We start from the raw sequence: 18,060 nt of genomic DNA, 5'->3' as shown, positions 1-18,060 counted from the left end.
ATTTTCAAAGAAAAAGAGTACTGGCTTGCCTACAAGTTTCTTATCCAAGTCGATCAGCTCAAACAGAAGAGTTTTTTTTTGGCTCCAAACCTTTTGGAAGGCTTTGAGCAGATTTTGACAATACTGACAAATGCAATCTATACATGTTGCTATCACTAGCACAAATGTGAGCTACATGAAGGACGGTAACAAAAGGAACCAACACCAACTTTACTTTCCTGATCAGTATATATTCATCGAAATGTTCCATTGTCTTTCAATTGAGGAAGGGTCACTGGGGCCCGAAACATTAACTTTGATTTCTCTTCACAGGTGCTGCCAACTGCTAAGCTTTTTCCAGCAACTTCTGTTTTTGTTTCTGATTTAGAGCATCCACACTTTTTTCCATTTTTATTCCCCATAGTTCTGGGCTGACTGAAAAGTGGAGACATCCTTTCAACATACGTCTTGTTAAGACTATTCAGGATCCTGTACATTGCAATCAAGTCACCCCTAACTCTTTTAAACTTCAGTGAAAGTGTGCCCAGTCTGTCCAAACCATTCTCACAACAGAATTTACTCATTCCAGGTATCAAATGAATAAACTTCCTCTGAAACTAATCCAGCATTTTCCAAGAATTAGAACAGTTCAAAAATATATACTTGTTCTGCTCCCTTCTGTTGTTCACACCAGTGAATTCTCCAAGACCATCCAAAACTGACAATCAGAACTGTTTAAGCAAAGTATTTAACAAGAAGAATTAAATATAACAAGAAAGGAAATATTTTTAAAATAATTATGATTATACAAACCACTAAAACCATACTTCCAGTCGTCTGTCTGCAAAAATGAAATACCCAACTTTTAATTCTACTACTACCACCATGTTTCCTGGCCAACATCTCTGTTTCAGGCATTCTGCTGCTTTTTTTCCCAGCAAAGATCAGCACAAGTTGGAAAAACAGCATTTAATTTTCTGCTTGAGGACCCTGGAGCTTTCAGAACTCAAGTTCAATAATCTTAGTGCCTGAGCACCTTGTCCCATGTCCTTTACCCATCCCCACACCACAGGTCCCCATTAGCAGTTATTGATTCTCCCAGGCTGACCATTACCCATTCCATTGTCTGTCCAACTGCTGTTACCTCTCTTTCGCTGGGCACCATCATCATCTATTGTTTACTCCTTCCCCTCACCTCCAGCATATATACCTTGTTTCCTGGCTACAAATCGGTTCTGAAGAAGGTTAACCCATTGGACTTGAAATTAACTCTTTTTCTCTCTCTACAGATGCTGCCAGACCTGCTGAGTTTCTCCAGCAATTTGTTTGTGCTCCTGTAGTTTTATTTGAAAAAATAGCATCTAGATAATATGTCAGTTCTGAGGTATCATTCTAAGTCAGATAAATCCATTACTGGTAATCTGTTGATATGTATCAGGCCCTCTACTATATTAAAAAAGTGGAAGTACGAATACAGGAGTATCAAATTACAAACTTGCTTCAAAATTAATAAATAAAATTAAGTTTCTAACATAATTGTTTTACATTATGTCAAGATAACGTTAATACAAAATTATCAACAGGTACAAGCGTGACCGATAGGCTACACATTAATCATTTTAAAGAGAAAGAGTTCATCTGCCTTCGAGGATTAATTATCCAGAAAATTAAGCAATCAGCAATCTACTTTTTTAAACAATGGAACACATTACTTTATAGTACAACAATCTTATTATCTGTACATAGAAAAGCAAATTATAAACTGAGAACAGTCATGAATATTTTGATTAAAAATCCAAAGTGAATAAGTACAAAACACCAGCAAAGTCAAAGTCAAAGAGAGAAAACAAAGTTAATCAAGAAATTATAATCAAGTATAGACGATGCAATTCCATGTATCTTAACAAGCGGTTAAAGTATCATTCTTCACTTGAATTTGTTTTTTTTTATATACCAAGTTACATTATATTGTTTTGACATACAAACTAAATTTTGATATACAATGGTATTTAATAAAATTATACTTAAACTCTATCATTACAGGTAATTCTTAAATCCAATAAATGAAAAATTGAATAAAATATTCAAACAAAATAAACCAATAATTGGTTTGTGATAGTTTATTCATCGTACTGCAGTGTTATTTATATTTGTAATTTCAAATAGATGGTTATAAAGTGAACTTCGTGATTTCTGAACATGTTTCAATATAATGCTCTGTGACACAAGTGCTGGGTATCTGCAACAGTGAATCCAACCATCTCCTCTTGATATTCAATGGCACTACTATTACTGAATCACCCATTACCAACATCTTGGGGGATATTACTGACAGAAACTGAACTGGATTTGACATTTAAATACATTGGCCACAAAAGCAAATCAGAAACTGGAGATTCAGGCACGTAACTCAACTCCTGTTTTTCCAAATCTTGTCCTCCATCTACAAGTAGCAAGTCAGCATTGTGATACAATACTTTCTATTTGGATCAGTGCACTTCCAACAGCATTCAAGAAGCCAACTCCACGCAGGACAAGACAGTCTGCTTGATTATCACCCATCTACCAACTTGAACTTTCACTTCCTCTACCACTGAAACACAGTGACAGCAACGTGCAATATTGATAAGATGCCTTGCAATAACTCATTGGTTCCTTCAGCAACTTAAAAACTTCATATGCAGAGAACACTACCACCTGCAAGCTCCCCTTCAAGCCATGCACCATCCTAACTTGGAACAGTATCACAGATTCACCACTATCTGCTGCTTTTAGGGTAAATAAGAACTTACTTAGAATAAAAACAAACAGGAGGAACATAAAATAAATATCTTATCTAAATGGTGAGAAGTTACAGTACTCTGAGACACAGTGATCTATGCATCCCACAGTACGAATCTCCAAAGGTTAGTATGCAGGTATTGTAAGTAATCATGAAAGCTAATAGAATGTTATGTTTTATTGTGAGGGAAATTTAATGCAAGAATAGAGAGGCTATGCTTCAATTACACAGGATATCAGTGAAACCACTTCTGGAATGCTGTGTACGGTACAGATACTTACAGAAGGATATTAAGGTGCTGAAAGCAATTCAGAAATGGTAACACATGAAAATGAGCTGATTGCCTTGTGAGGAAAGGCTACGCAGGCTAAGCCTGTAGCTTCCGATTTGAGAAGAATCAGAGGTCACTTAATTGAAACGCATACGATCTTGAGGGACTTGACGGGATGGATGTTGAAAGGAAATTTCCTCTTGTGGATAGAATTTAGGTCATAGTTTGAAACTATGTGGGTTGCCCATTTGAAAGATGAGGAAAAAACATTTCTCTCAGAGGGTGAGCCTTTGAAATTCTCCTCCTTAAAAGGAAGGTGGTGTAGAATCTTTACATATTTTTAAGGCAGAGGCAGACAGTTCCTTACTGAAAACAATAAATGCTGGAGATCACAACAGGTCAGACAGCATCCATGGAGAGAGAGCAAGCTAACATTTCAAGTCTAGATGACTCTTCATTAGAGCTGAAGTGAAGTAAAGTGTGCAGTGCATAGATCCTTGATTAACATGAGGATGAAACGTACATTTGAGATCAGAATCAGATCGGCCATGATGTTTTTGAATGGCGGAGCTGGCTTGAAGGGCTGAGTGGCAAACTCTCGTTCTTTGTTCCAACAGCATTTACTAATGCTTTGGAAAGTTAGATTTAGAGGAGGTGAAGCAGGTCCAAGGTTTCAAGATCCAAGGAGTACACTTGAAAACATGGTAAAAGACCAAGACCATCATCCAGAAAGAAGCAGACACGAGCAGACTCTTCATTCTGCTAGTCTTCAGCAGAATACTGCTCCCCTCTGTGAGCCGAGAGCAGCCGTACAAAATATATAGATACTCCTCAGTCTTCAACATATGGATGAGGATGTGGCATACTAAAATCAACACCTACAAAATGGCTCCAAGTCTTGTCTAACATTCCATGTCCTGCTGTGGAGGACTAAAACACTGCAGGATCTATTGACCATATTGAAGCCAACCCAGACCCATCAAACCATGAAGAAATTAAGAAAAAGAAAACACAACTGAAATCCCCTAGACTACTTCTGGAACTCTGCAAATGCTTTAACAGATATATATCTTGACAAAAATAAACAACTGTGCAAACTCTCGACTGATACCCAGCATTGACAAAAATTGGGCAAGTGATTAGATAGTGAGGCACCTAGGATTTGAACTCCCTCAAGACTGTAGTCTACATTGAACAGGATCTTCACTCTCCATGCTTGGCCATTACATCTCTTGCACAAATGGAATTTCAAAGACAACCCATTGCACAACTTTGGTCACCCAGATCAGATGTTTCACCATATTGTAAATGAATATAGCCTATGAAAATTTGCTGCAGGACTTACTGATAACAACAAAATACTGACTTAATTGTCCAACTTGTACTTGAAGTTGCAAGATATATGCAAGAATCATTGTTGAAACAATTTATTACATAAAAAGTCATGAAATACAATGAAAAATTTTCAACACCTGAAACAAACTAAACAGCTCCATACAAACACATATTTTCATAAACATAACAATGGAGGTTCAAATCTACCTGCTGTTATGATAATACATGCTAAAACTTCACAGAAAACAAAGTGAACAGTGAGAGTGAGAGATTGTGTACACGAACATAACTTTTAAAATTTTGTTAAGGTCATTGTAGCTGGGAGAGTGGTTGACAGCTAAATCACAAGCAAGAACTGAAGATAACAAAAACCAAATCAGTAACATTAAAGTCACAGCATAGGAAAATTATCTATTGTAAAGAATTTGTTATTAGAGTTCTCTTTTCAAAACATAAAATACTATATTTAATATTTCTTGAATTGTTATGACCATTTTAATGCTCACCTCAAAATGAAATATATTTCAAAGACAGATGAATCGCCTCTGGGTAGAATAGCCTGCCTGACAAATACCAGATGCAAAGTTCATCCAGGTGCTGGAAATAATTATTACTGATCCACAGGGCATTCACTGACTTACGTCCACTTATGGTTTGTAATCAGTCCGTTAAAGGGATGAATGTCATTTTGATTTTTTTTTCCCGACAGGTGTAAATTTCACAATCTGAAAAATCAGTGATGCAGTTGCTAATATGTTTTTGGAAACTATTCACTATTGACGATTTTTAATTATTCAAGATATTGATGTAACAGATGAAATATCTCCAAGTTTCTTCTGTGATTACTTTTCTTGACAGGCAGCTAAGAAGTTAAAATTAGTGAAAATCTTTGTAAACAGCTGAGTGTACATTTTGTATCATGGACAGGTCCAGAATGAAAAGATAATACTACAGAAAAATTGCCAACATTGAGGCATTTTATTATTTTTAAACAAAGGGAGTGTTAACTAAATAAAATTCTAGAATCAAGCAAAATTTGCAGCATTTGCTCTTAATTTGGTTTCATAATACACCTGATGCGCAGTTTGTTGCTCTGATCTGCCAGCGTATGATGTGTTCCTTAATTGGAAAATGAAGAGCTTATGGTAGTAATTTAATATGTACCTCAGGGAAGATGGGCTTGATAAGATGTTATATTTCAAGTCATGAGAGTGCACTGCCTTGCCTGTGGAAATCATCTTTGACCATTAGAACCAAGAAGTTATATTTGTATTGCATCCAAATTGTACTGAAGTTGTGGTATCCTGTAACACTTAGTCTGAAATGTTCTATCATTTAAGACTGAAGTTTTGAAATGATTATTACATATAATCTAGTGCTTAGAGTACAGAATATAACAGATTGACAGAAAAAAAGACAATAACTTGATAAACAGAAAATAGTTACATGTATACAGTGCATTTTATATCTTCTGTTCTCCAAAGTGCTGCTTGGCCAATTAATTATTTACAATTTTGTTATATATGCATATATAAGCAAATGTGGTCACTAATTTGCACATATTAATATCAAGGCAAAATGAGAAGTGTTGGGAATGACAGCAAAAACCCATGCAGTCAAATTTCTGACAAACCCATTCACAACTGTATTCTAAAAATTACTTTGAAACGGTTTTGTCTAATGACAGTTGCAATGAACATTCAATAGATTCTCTGTTAGAACAGAAAATCATATTTTATTCCAAATTAAAAATGTAATAGTGTATACCTATAGCTGTTTTGCCAACAGAAGAAGTCAAACAGCTCGTATGTTCCTCTCTCATTCACTTATTACAAAAATATTCAAGGTTTCACAGTAGGAGCTCAATTTTAAAACTACACATGGTTTGTTCAAGTTGCTGATCTATATCCTAGGCATTTTAATGATCAAATTTATAAAGTGATGCAATGAGCAAACTGCAACTTTATATATACCGTATATTCCTGAAACTGAAGTATATAGAAATGTTGAAGATAGGACTAGAACATTAAATCCCTTCAACATGCTCTACTATTCATTATGATTATGATTGGCCATCCAGCGCAATACTCTAATCCATCCTCCCCCAGTAACCTCTGAAAAGAGGTGAATTATAGAATGATGGTTTATTCAGTGTTAAAGTGTGCATAAGAGGATTTTTTGAGAAAGAATACTTTTCTTTACTTTATAAAAAATACAATAATCAGGCCTTACACTAAATATTTTTGGGATACATTATAATCAAATATTCATTTTACTAATAATATTTCAGCAATTTACATCTCTAAAATGTATGTTATGAAAGTTGATCATTTTATATAGATTTTCAAGAATGCACGCAGAAAATTAACAACCCCTTGTAAAAAGGACTGTGAAATTTAGGGACATTGGGGTGACCATGAAATAAATAAATAAATAGTAATTCAAACCAATGTCATTACATTCTACTATAAACAGGTTCACTAAACATCCCAGCAATTTTTCCTCAGCTTGTATTATAAGCACCACTGCATGCAAATACATATTACAGCATAGACAAACTGAAAATGCCTAGGGGGGAGCTATTTGTGGTAAATACATGCTATTTTGTGGAGGTGTTCAGTTCACTCTGTGGTAAATGCTGTTTTTGTTTTGTTGCATGAATCAACAGCCATCATGAAAGCTCCTCACATGTACTGGTGTCAGTGAGGTCACCCTTCTAACATTATTTCCAACTGGCTAGGCAGATCATTAAATTTAAAAGGAGCAGGACGAATGTATTGGTTCCAAAATAAAACAATTACCATTACAGATTGTTAGGACAGACAAACTATAATTAATTACTTCAAGTATTGAAATCTTTTTTAATGCAGATCTATTAACATGCAGGAGTGCCAAACTGAGGCAGAATGTTCATCCAGCAATAGTCGGGGTAGGGCACAAGGGAAGGAAAATTTGTGGAACAGTCATCTCAGGATGTATGATAAATACTCTAGACATCCAAAAACAAGTAATATTCATGGAAAGAGATCTGCAATTTGCCTCTAAAGTAGCAAACCATACAAAATAAGCACAAGAAATTTACATTTACCCATAAATACAAGAAAGATTTGCACGACTAAAATTTGACTAGAAAGCTTTGTTACTCAACATAACATATTTACTAATGTAACAAAGTTCAAAAAAGGGAAAATGCACCTCTTTTAATCACAGAGCAACAGATAAATGCACTGCCTGAACTTAATCAAACCTTAGGCACCTACTACCATTCAGTTCATTTTCCAGTTTATGTGAAGTGCATTTATCTTGGATTGGACAAATAACCATGTGGAGCCACAAAGAGAAAGATTCAGACATCATTTCTACTCTGGATGAGTTGGAATACTTCCCATGTGCCTGGATGAGTGCAGTTCCAACAACACTCAAGAAGTTTACCCCCCATAATTTCACAAGACTAAAAGATGTAGGAGCAAAAGTAGGTAATTCTGCAGATAAATCGGAACACCAAAAACAGCAATTTCCCCTCCAAACAGTACAGTATTCTGACTTGGAAGTATATTGCCGTTCCTTCAGTGTCACTGGGTCGAAATACTGGAACTCCTTCCCTAACAGCATTGTTCATCTACTTATAGTGGATGGATTGCACCGTTCAAGAAGGTGCCTCACCACTACCATTTCAACGGCAACTGGGAATGGAAAATAAATGCTGCCACAGTCAGCGATGCTCACATTGCATAAATAAAAATATTTGAGTGAGGTTCTGAAGGATAGCTGTCATATGAAAGAATTAAATCCTAGTTACAGTTATTGCTTTCATGGTGGCTCAGTGGTTAGCACTGCTGCCTCACAGCACCAGGGTCCCAGGTTCAGTCCCAGCTTTGGGCGACTGTCTGTGTGGAGTTTCCACATTCTCTGCGTCGGTTTCCTCTGGGTGTTCCAGTTTCCTCCCTCAGTCCAAAAGGTATGCAGGTCAGGTGAACTGGCCATTCTAAATTGCCCATATGTTAGGTGCATTAGTCAAAAGGAAATGGATCTGGTTGGTGTGGACTTGTTGGGCCGAAGGGCCTGTTTCCACGCTGTAGGGAATCTAATACATCTAATAAATATTTACACAAATGTACTTTCACTAGAGATCCCTGGACAGTAACTGAAAACCAGAAACTTTGTGAATCTACACCATGAACACCCAAGGATTTCTGAGGCTATAGCACCCATATCATTTACTCCTGTTGAAGTATGTTAATTCAGAGTTTGGGACCTCTCCAATTTTACTTTCAGATAAATGGTGGTGCTGAAAAGAAAGAAGTGCTATTTTTAAAGAACAAAACATTATTGTGGATATACACTATGTGCTATTTGTAGCCAAAATGCAGAGGCATAAAATCTGGTGTGTCCTTTAGGATCAAAATCAAATTGCCTTACTGAGGTCAATAAAGCCTCATGGTATTCAAAGTTTTTTTTAATAATATATTCATGCACGGAATGAGGATGTCACTGGCTAGACCAGCATTTATTGCCCATCTAATTGTCCAGAGGTCAATTAAGAGTCAATCACATTGTTGTGGATCTGGAATTAAAAGTTCTTTATTGTAAATGAGAAATGCTGGGGCTTCATTTTTGTTTAATGAAAACATGTTTTAGAAATTTGAAAGTATACAATTTGAAGCATGACAATGTATTTCAAACTTTTATATAGACATAACAATTTAAATGCTAATGCCTGTAGTTCAGCTACAGGAGAACATAATTAATAACACTTCAAACAATGATGAGATGTACCTTCCAGTTGGCTTGTAATGTTTGTTCCTTCTTCATGGAATCTCGCATAACAGCCTTCCAGCATATGAAGTCGCCAATGTCTGCCTTCACCTGGTAGCCTGCTTTCAAGCAATGCTTGTACCAAAGCACTTCATCTTCCGCAATAACTTTCCAGGCTTTACTCACCTAAGAAAGGAAAGGATCCCATATTGTTATAAAGATCAAATATTCCAGGCTACCAATGTCATTCACGACTAAGCTAACAAACTCCAACTTACAGTAAAGGTACAGTTAGTTGCCAAATATGCAAGGACACAAATGTACTACTTTCCATGTCAGGGAATGCAAACAAAATCAAAAAGTTAATTGGCCTAAATTATTTATTCAATTTCTGAAGTCTTCTGAACAGAGGTCTGTAGTTACCTGCTCTGACTGCTTGTAATGCACTTTATGGAGAGAGCTGGTACACTTATTCTCTCCTAAGGCACCAAGATGAAGGATCTGTCAGAGTTTTCAAAAATACAAAATCAGAACTGAAAGCTGGGGGCCAAAAAAATCACAAAGCTGTGCTAAAGCTTGAAGCCAAAAGAACTGCGGATGCTGTAAATCCGCGACAAAAATAGAAAATCTCAGCAGGTTTGGCATCATCGGTGGAGAGAAATCAGAGTGAATGTTTGACTGAGGATGTGTCACTCGACCCGAAATGTTAACTCTGATTTCTCTCCACCGATGCTGCCAGACCTGCTGAGCTTTTCTACCAATTTCGATTTTTGTCTCTAAAACTTGAAGCACTACATACAACTCTGTCAGCTGTTTTTCTGATATGTCTTTACACTGAGGGAGTTTTTTTTAAAATTCCATTGCCAGTAGCAATATACTTTAAACAGCGACAGCATGGTATAGTTGATGTTAATTCCATGGGAGTTGCGTTGATACAGAGATGTCCAAGCACTAATGAAGAGCTGGACTTTGAGGAATTATTAGGACTTGTGTGCCTTGCTGCTGCTGGTGGTGATGTTGTACAATGCAACAACCCCCTTGTCGCGACAAAAATAAAACTGAGAGAAATAGTGGACAGGTATTTCTGCAACAAAAGGGTAATTGTGAAGGATGATTGTTATTTGGAAACTCTGCAGATTGTGTGATCTGAGATTCCGGGCACCATGTACTACCCTTTGGCAATACCATTAATTACTGCTAAAGCATGCTTTTAGGTGTGGACATATACTCAGCAGGATGCTAGGTAGTTAATAAATGCCTCAATATTTGGAAGGCCTCCTTTGAATCATAGAATAGAATCATAGAATCCCAACTGTGTAGAAACAGACCACTTGACCCAACAAGTCCACACTGACCCTCTGAAGAGTATCCCATCCAGACCCATTCCTCTACATTTCCCCTCACTAATGCACCTAGCCTATACCCCTGATCACTATGGGCAATTTAGCATGGCCAATCCATCTAACCTGCACATATTTGGACTGTGGGAGGAAACCAGAGCACCCGGAGGAAACCCACACAGACATGGAGTAGAATGAGCAAACTTCACACAGTCGTTGAAGGCTGGAATCGAACATAGGTCCTTGGCGCTGTGAGGCAGCAGTGCTAATGACTGAGCCACTGTGCCCACTAGCATTCATTTTGATGAATGTGCATGGTCAAGCAAACTTTTAAAAAATACTAAGTAGAGTTTGCACATGTCTGGAAATGGCATATTTGAAGATACCTTTTACTCTATACATTGTTTGCAATGGGAAAGTGCCTTGCACGAAGTAGCAATTCCACCCACAGAACAACTTGTTTTTTTGATAACATATGCATAGATCTGACAGAAAAGATTTACAAGGATGTTGTCAGAGTTGGAGGGTTTGAGCTATAGGGAGAGGCTGAATAGGCTAGGACAGTTTTTCCTAGAGAGTGTCGAATGCTGAGGGTTGACCTTATAAAGGTTTATAAATCATGAGAGGCATGAATAGGGTAAACAGACAAGGTATTTTTCCTGGGTAAGGGGAGTCCAGAACTAGAGTGCATAAGTTTAGGGTGAGAGGGGAAAGATTTAAGAGTGACCCAAAAGCAACCTTTTTCACACAGAGGGTGATGTGTGTATGGAATGAGCTGCCAGAGGAAATGGTGGAGGCTGATACAATTACAACATTTAAAAGGCATCTGGAAGGGCATATGAATAGGTAGAGTTTAGAAGGATATGGGCCAAGTGCTAGCAAATGGGACTAGATTGGGTTGGGATAACTGGTCAGCATGGACTGTGTGGACCGTAGGGTCTGTTTCTGTGCTGTACATCTCCATGACTCTATAACAGCATAAGGCACTTGAGCTTTAAATCAAAATGTGTTGCATTCCAAACTTTCATGTTAGAAGCAAATTAAATGGAACTGAATAATTACAAATCATTGAGCTGATCTCAGTTGTCAAATCATTTATTCACTGACTCCCATTTGTTCACAAACTCCCTTCCTGTCCTCTATTGTTCGAGCCACTCACAAAAACCTTTCCCATTGAAAGATATTCTATAACTTTTGATCCAAATTGTAAAAGTTGAATACAATAGAAAAGTGTACAAAGTGTAAATTATAATCAAGCTTGCCTGAAAAACATAATAGCTTTATAGACTTAATCAAACTTTTACATTTACCTGAGCACATCTTCCAAGTTCAGTTTTGCCAAGATACGCAAATATTTTCAGTGCTAGCTCATAAGGAAGGTCAATATCAAAAAATGGGATTTCATTTATTTCATTCTGCAACAGAACAACAAATACAGTATGTATTATACACTCCAAAAGCAACAGATTACATGTATTTAAAAAAAAAAGACATAATTACCCATGTCTGAATAATTATACTGGAGATAATCAGAGTACTTTCCCTTCCTGTGCCCTTTTTACCCAAATCTCTCAACTGAATGTATAATTGAAATTCCAGTGTGGGAACTTGTTACTATGATCCTACTTGCAATCTTCTGGGAAATAGAAGGCCCAGAGAACTGGTAACTCAATATCGAAAACACAAAGCCATAAGAGTTCTAGCCTATCCCTTTTACCCATCTTAGAGAACTGTCTTATGTTGAAAAATGATACAATCTTAAGCCATGACTAGAGTTTTGTCCTTATTTCTGGGTATCAAATTTCAGCAAGAATGTTAAGACCTTGATGAGGGTGCAGAGGAAATTTATTAAAAAGTATATATGACATGAGAAATGTTGGTTTATGTTGAGAGACTAAAGAAGCTGCAGCTGATTACTCAGAAATCAATCTTTATTATTCAATATGGTGGTATTTGACAGAGAAATTGGTGGAAGACAGGTAATCAGAACACACAACGTAAAAGATAATTCTTGAAAGAACTGAAGAAGTGATGGAGAGAAATTTAAGTAGTGATTTGTCATTTAGAATACACTGCCAGTAAAGGGGCTGATGTAGATGCAGTTGGCTGACGGATGTCAGTGTATCTGCAGGTTAGTGACAGTGGATATAAGATGTCAGCGCACAATAGATGATTGTGGTGCCCCATGACAACAGATCTCCTGGTAGGAGTAGCTACAAGAAGCAGTAGTTAGAAAGGGTGGTGGAAGCACATTCAATGGTAACTGGCAAATGAATTGGATACACACTTGAAAAGAAGAAAAGTTGCAGGATTATGGAGGAGAGTGGGACAACTCTGCCAAAATACTCAGCCAATGGAACTTATTCTGTAATGCGAGATTATTTGATTGCACTGAGTTATTTTTAACTACAAGATACATAAATCAATTACATTAAGTAATTTTCTTTAAACCATGATTTATAGCAACTCCTTTATCCAAGTACTGAATACTACATTATTCATTGGAATGGAGGTGGAAAATAGCTTAAGGCCCAAAGAGAGTGCTTCAGATCTTTGGCAGTGAAAGTAATTCTTATTTTTACTTAACTGTTCATGTCCATATTTAATCCCCCATCTGAATTTTAAACAACTCAATGTAAATAGTTTAAACTAAGTGATTACGTTTTCATTTCATTTCTTCTAATTCAATGAAAGAAACCTAAGATGTCACAACCTGATGTTTAACTGATCACAGGTGAAATATGGTGCAAGAGGTTGAAAGGGAATCCTAGGAGATTAAAAAAAAGGATGTTACCAGGAAAATTAGTGTAGTCTATTTCCAAGGTTTCATTATACATTTCCAATCTGACAGTTTCCCTTTGAAGTTATTTGTTATTGTGTAGGAAAATACAATAATCAGTTTGCGCACTGCAAAATTCAACAACCTGTAAATGAGATGAATAACCTGTTAATCTGTTTTTGATGTTACTAGGTTGGGGAAGAATGAGCATAACACTGGAGTGAAGGCTTAGATGCATCAAGGTGTGAATCATTTGGATTGAGGTAAATCTGGAAAATGAAGTAGAATTTCAACGGAATTACTGAATAAAGAGAGGACCAGTTATCACCTAATGCACCTTCTACCATTCTGACTGTCACGTAGTCCAATGATAATGGAGTTGTTGACAGATCATAGCAAATCAGTCCTTGGCAATTAGATCTGATGTGAGGACATTTGTAACAGTGCGAAACTTTGGAAACCATATGTCTGAAGTCATGAGTTTCCCAGGAGTATGTTACACTTATCATACATTTAAAATTGTTCACACTATATACCAAAATGTTACTTTCTGAAATAAATCTAAATCAGAATTTGATTGACTCAATATTAGTTTTTTTCTGCTATCTACCATAGATTGTAACGTAGAAAATAGCAAATTTAAGACAGAAAATCAATGCAGCAGGTGTTAAGATGTAGTAAGGAATGAGTGAATTTTCAGTAGTTTTGGTACACAGAATGCTTCAGATCGACTAACTGTTCACTGCCAACCAGCCATTCATTCTGCTAAAATTACACATTGTACAGTACCATATGAAATCTAGTTACACTAAATTTATGGGGTTGAGAATATATTTCACTAGTCCAAAACTTTTAAGACTGGAACTTCTTGAGCACAAGGCACTAACCATCTTTTAAAAAAAAAACTGTGTACTCAAATCGACACAAACTTTCCACAAGTAAAACAGAAGTGCACATAGATACCTCATACAAGTTGATTAAAGTAATGCTGTTGGTGTGTACACAGTATTTGTTTGCAGTGCAAATTCTGTGTTGACTGCCTGTACATGGAAACAATTACAATAATGAAAAGCTAACAAAATTTACATCATAAAACAAAGTAGCTTTTCTTCACAAAGGTGCCTTTTCATAAAATATTTGTACTTCTGCACCTTTACAATTGGAGGGCTTTAGTTCAACTGACATCAAAGACACTGCATTGAATTATACTGATGGCTGTATGCAATTCTCTAGACAGGCAAAACAAGTCTTGGCAAACACAGTTGTAGAATCTTGCAAACCAACAGCCAAATGCTGGTTACATTTTAAATGAAGAAAAAGAAAGTATTTTTAGGACATGTACAGCTCTTTGAACTTGGGAATAATTTTCAATGTTTAGTCATTGTGGTTATTTGGAGAACCAAACATCTCATCTGTTCCCTTTCAATATTTAAAATAAAAAATCCAACTTTAAGAATCTCCAAGATAACTGATTTTTTTAAACTTGGTTTACATACAAGATAGTCTCATGTTGTCAACACATACGTTCCTAACCAAATACAGTTTGCACAAATATAAAATTTGCAACAAAACAATGTTATACAGAGCTTAGAATACTTTTCTTACAACAGTTATATTGTCCTAATGGAGTTGCAGCAGTATATTTTCATCAAGTTTAAAGCTGACTAAGCAAAAGCTATTCAAAATGAAACAAGAATCAACAGAAACTAGCTTTCTAATGATATTACTGTGTATTTGACAATGTGATTCCTGCACTCACCAACATCCCAGTATCTCTTTCACTGAAAATGCAAGTACTAGCAAGGAACTAGAACATTTTATCCTCACATTTCATCCAAACAGGTCCCCTGTTAGCAGATGACAAGGGGATCCCAGTTCTCCTCCACAACTCCGATCTAATGGTGATTCCCCTTGACATCTACCAACTCAATATAGACCAGTGGTTAGCCCCCAAAGCCGTCCTGGTCTGTACTACTCAGCTGGCTCAACCAGCTAAGCTATTTGGGAAGCCAAATGACAGGACAATCTTTGATGTTCCTTAACCTTTTGCAATAGAATTCTATTTATTTTGATTTCCTTTTCCTAACTCCTAGATTATAGTCAGGACATAGATGACAATTTGATACATATGAAAATTCTAACTATTAAAAAGGTCAAAACTCAAGCAGCTGTTCAACTACATAGGTTAATGTTGTCATTAAGATTGCATCAGATCTACTTCTTAAGTTATAAATGCTTAAGGAGCATCCTTGATCATTAAATTACAGGGAAAGACCTCCAAGTCTTATTAAAAGGAAAATAAACTCTCAAAAAAATATTTAAAGTTATGCATTTTTTCACACCAGAAATGAGTCCAAATTTTACAAATGATACTTGATTTTACTTGATGAATTGATGGCAAGGGACTGGACAGTCAGAAGCAAAGGAAAAAAGGAGAGAGCCTGGAGTAAGCTGGAATGAGAGATGCAGTTAAAGGTACAAAAGTTCAATTTGTACATTTGTTTACGAGCAATATTTTGAGAAATGAACTAAAAAAAAAACAAAAAAATCCCTTTCCTTATCTAATGAACATTGTTAGTTTTAAGTTTTAGAGAAAATATATGAATTTCAATATTAAAATTCAAAGACAATAGAGGTCATGATTGAAAGTTTAATTCTCTTCCACACACATCCTGTTATCTTATTTTGCCAGAACAAATGAATGCAATTCTGAAACAACTTTTAAACTATTCACAGTGCCCGCTTTGAACTCCAGTGCCTTGGGTGATCTCACAAATAACAATCTTCAATTAGCTTTATGGCTTGCCAATGCCACAGTGCTTTCGCACATGTAATGAAGAGGCAGTAATTGTGCCCTTGGGATCCCTTGGTGGTTAGTGCCTAATGTCTTTCACTCCTCCACACAGCTCAGTTTCTAAACAAAGTTAATTTCCCTCTAGTAAATAACATTTATACAGCACAACACAATTTTCATTAATTCGAAAATTGCAGCTTCTGAAATGGTTGTTTTTCGGCTGTCAGCTGCGTCTGTGACCTTAACTAAGCAGTGATCAAACAGTTTGACTCATAGTGCATTACCACCGCAAACAACCAGATTGCAGCGTTATCGACCCTCGAGAACCTCCCCAGGGAATTCCACATCTTCAGGTCTTACCAGTTCCGTTATCCAGCAATAGCACAAACCTCTAATTATATTTGTTTTTATAATAAGCTAAAGCGGAACAAAATTACCACATATGCAGAAACCCGGAACAAAATTCTTGTTTGGATGTCGACTGGAGATTGTGTTAGTGGTGTCACCGTGCGCCCATAAAACGCCACCGGCCAGGAAATCCACAGTAAAGTCTTTAAAGGAAGGGCTGGCTATCGCGGTGAGGCGGACAGGTAGAAGTTACAGTAATTTACCAAGTCATCGATGAGCTGATCGAGCAGGTTCTCCTTGTGGCCGGGGGCCTGAGCGGATTGGCCCTGGGGCCCTCCCCGAGCCTCGGACCCGGTCTCAGTCCCTCCGCCGCATCGCCCACCTTCCAGGCGCTCCCTGAGCGGGCTGCTCCGGCCCTCCAGCAGGCTTTCGGCCAGGTAGAAATAATCATCGGCTGCTCGCTGCCGACCGCTCGGCCCCTCCACACCCTCCCCGTCCCCATGGTCACCGGGCCCCGGCTCGCGCTGCTGGCGCCGCTTTTTGCTGCTCCTTTCGCCGCAGGTCGCCCTCCCGCGCCGGTTCCGCTCCCTAATCTCTTCTCTCCAGTGCAGCCGGAATTTCTCCAGCTCCTTATCGCCCATCCTCCATACCCAGAAACTAGCAGCGGCGGGGAGAGGGAACCCGCTTCACCAGCTCTCGCCGCCCGGAGACATTCTCTGGATGCACTGTTCCCTTCCTTCAAACGGCGCCGTGTGGAGTTGTACATCCTCAGCATCCAGTTCCGATCCACAAATCTTCCCCTCGGACTTTAAACTCGCTTTGATCCTGGTGGGTGGCACAACACAGTCGCTGTCATTTGGAAATGTCATTGCATCCACCTTAAGAGATGAATGGTTTCTTCATATATCTGTATTTTATGTAGGCTACTTGCTGCTTTCAACTACTTCTGAATACTTTTTTATGTTTGTAAAAGTGGATGCGAGACGTAATGTCGTTCCGAAATTGCTCGAAAAGCTCAGCAGGTCTGGCAGCAACTGTGCAGAGAAATCAGAATGACCCTTCCTCTCCACAGCTGGTGCCAGACCTGGTGAGCGTTTCCTGTACTTTCTGGGGATTTTTGCATCTCGTTTCCAACATCCGCAATTCTTTCGATTTTTATGATGTTGTTCAGCTTTACAGCGCTTCCTTTTAATTGCTTCTTGTCTTTGCTCCAAAATCGAATCATTAAACTTTCAGCGAATGCATTTGATACTGATAATGTGAAAAATAGTTTTTTGGTTTTTGTTTCCATGATATACTCGTTTGAAAATTTGCAGGTTTTTTTTGTTATTGATAATTATATCTCGTCTTTTTTTTCAATAACGTGCTTTAGACACTTTAGCATTATAAAGCAAATACAATTACTTCTCAACGTGAGGCTATCACATTTCATTGTCCTGTGAGAGGATTTAATTTGTATAAAGCTGTTTGAAAATCGCATAAAACAAAACAAAGAACTGCAGATGCTGGAGATATGAAACAACAAAAAAAGGAAGTGCTGGAGAAACTCAGCAGGTCTGGAGAAACTGCAACAGCTGTTTATTCCTCCCAGGCACAAAAGCAAAATGGGTAAGAAGCCAATCCATGGATTATGAAGGGAATTTGAGTTAGTATCCAATCCAAGGAAGAAACATACAG

General features: G+C 37.4%; 1 protein-coding gene across 1 annotated transcript in view; it reads right to left on the bottom strand.

The window, feature by feature from the left end:
* Window positions 1-17,638, bottom strand: part of fbxw8 (F-box and WD repeat domain containing 8) — a 167,073-nt gene extending 149,435 nt beyond the window's left edge. Inside the window, exons 1-3 of the mRNA XM_043715860.1 lie at window positions 16,647-17,638; window positions 11,773-11,877; window positions 9,144-9,308 (exon numbers count right to left, since the gene is read on the bottom strand). Coding sequence (XP_043571795.1) covers window positions 9,144-9,308; window positions 11,773-11,877; window positions 16,647-17,024 — 648 coding nt within the window. The 5' untranslated portion in view covers window positions 17,025-17,638. The remainder of the gene's footprint in view (window positions 1-9,143; window positions 9,309-11,772; window positions 11,878-16,646) is intronic.
* Window positions 17,639-18,060: the final 422 nt, after the last annotated feature.

The sequence above is a fragment of the Chiloscyllium plagiosum genome, chromosome 25 (genome assembly GCF_004010195.1).
Source record: "Chiloscyllium plagiosum isolate BGI_BamShark_2017 chromosome 25, ASM401019v2, whole genome shotgun sequence".
Taxonomy (NCBI): Eukaryota; Metazoa; Chordata; class Chondrichthyes; order Orectolobiformes; family Hemiscylliidae; genus Chiloscyllium; species Chiloscyllium plagiosum.
The sequence above is the reverse complement of the archived record's forward strand: the minus strand, read 5'-3'. Positions and strand labels throughout refer to the sequence as shown.